Below are 2,056 nucleotides of genomic sequence, written 5' to 3' on the forward strand. Positions count from 1 at the left end.
TACATGCAACTGAGATGGATTTTCATCTGACAAATACTTAGAAAATCCTTTATAACGCCCTTGCATGTTTGATGCACCATCTGTAGAAGACCCAATACAATACTTTAAATCAACACCATTTACTTCCAAAGTTTCTTTGACTAATTGGAACATAGATTCTCCTGTAGATGATTTTACATTTGTCACCGCTATTAGTCTTTCTTTAACCGAGTCGGTTAGATACCTGATGATAATTGAGCATTGATCTTCAACTTTCACATCTTGCGTTGTATCAATTTGTATAGAAAACATCCCAGCACTTTTAATTTCATTAACAATGTTTTGTCTCATTATTTGACAAATGATCTGTATAATTGAATTGATGGTTGTTTTAGAAAAAAAAGTTACTAAACTACCTCTGCCAGTTTTGTTTTTTTGGTGGGCTTTTTTACTTTTTAAAGCAACATGATCCAAATGATTTTTTAATATGGGATCAAATTTACCTAAGAGTATAAGTATTTCAAGGAAAGTACCATGGTCTAAAGTTTCATCTGTTAAACTATATGCAGCTTCGTGGCGTTTACCACGAAAACTTAATCCTCTTTTTCCTATTGTTTTTATAGTTTCTATAATTCGTTAAAGAGGCATTTTCGTTAAACGGCACGTCAATGAACGGGTCGACCGGCCACTACTATCTAATGACGTGCAGCCATTCAACGAAAATTACTATTTTAAGATTTTTAATATTTGAAAAACTAAACGTCATATTGAAATTCTGATACTAACATCGTCTTTAACACATAAAACCACACAATTATATGTAAATTAAATTCATACATGTAGGTATAAGATGGGCGATTACGATGAATAGGGACCAATTAATATATATAAATATGAATAAACTAGATCTAATGGATCCAATTGGAATGAGAGACTGAATCAAAACGTACATTTTTAAACATTTACGCTACTTAACATTAAAATACTAAATAGCGATCACAATAAACTGTATAGATATTAGCTAAATCTGCTAAATTAATAGTATTAACACTAAAATATTGTACAAACTTATTAACTAATATCAATTATTAAATATACGAGTAGATAATTACTTACCAAATAATAATTAATATTGAAAAGCAGCAAAAAAAAAAAATGATTCTGGCATTCAATATTTAAGTGAACTTTTATCCAAAAAATAAAATACAATAGTACATATTTTAAAAATAATAAATCAGACGCAGTCGGAGTCGGACGGCGGCAGTCAACGGATTGTCACATACCAGTCTTACTACCACATTGTCGAAGTCGTTACGTCTGATAATATAACCACGGGTTTTCCACTTTGCGATAACAAATCATTCGTTGTGCAACGGAATTCTTTTATGGCGCAGACCACAGATATATAATACAACTAGATAGCCGACTACAAACTAATATTGAAGTCCAGTAAATGGCCGACTTTTCTTATCAAAGAGCCCCTTGTTTACATTATGATTTTTGATAATAAAGAATCAATGATTATTGTTATAAATTATAATGTTATGTACTTGTACTTTTGCCATGACAAAGTAGTATTTTACCATTTTAATTTGTCGTTATTTATGTTAAATTTTCATATGAAAATTAAAATAATAGAAAAAGTTTAGAATATATTAATTCCAATGAAAAACCTTTTATTTATTTTTACAATTAATATTTAATACCTAATAAAATTTGAAACAACTAGTTAGGTAACATAAAAAATGAAACTTTGGTAGATAATTAAAACATAGGAACATTACAAATTATTATATATAAGTATAACAAATTAAAACTACTAATATTAAAATAGAAACTTAGTACATGGACATTTTACATAATTATATATAAGTAAGTATAAAATTATTTTATACAAACTGAAACAACATACTAATGAAAACTCGTTATTAAATAACATAGTAATAATATAAATTTAAACATTTTAAAACTTAAGATTGTTGTAACAAATAAAGAACCCTTTTATTGTTCATAAAAGTATCTGTTTGGTCAATTTTGTCTGTCACTAACTTCATTCAAATTTCAGTGAAAACATTTT

The 2,056-nt window shown here is 27.7% G+C and overlaps 1 protein-coding gene across 1 annotated transcript in view; it reads right to left on the reverse strand.

Moving 5' to 3' along the window:
* Window positions 1–2,056, reverse strand: part of LOC103307807 — a 6,249-nt gene that overhangs the window by 1,381 nt on the left and 2,812 nt on the right. Inside the window, exon 2 of the mRNA XM_029492480.1 lies at window positions 4–587. Within this exon, the coding sequence (XP_029348340.1) occupies window positions 4–587 (584 nt within the window). The remainder of the gene's footprint in view (window positions 1–3; window positions 588–2,056) is intronic.

Source organism: Acyrthosiphon pisum, unplaced genomic scaffold (genome assembly GCF_005508785.2).
Source record: "Acyrthosiphon pisum isolate AL4f unplaced genomic scaffold, pea_aphid_22Mar2018_4r6ur Scaffold_21569;HRSCAF=24282, whole genome shotgun sequence".
NCBI lineage: Eukaryota > Metazoa > Arthropoda > Insecta > Hemiptera > Aphididae > Acyrthosiphon > Acyrthosiphon pisum.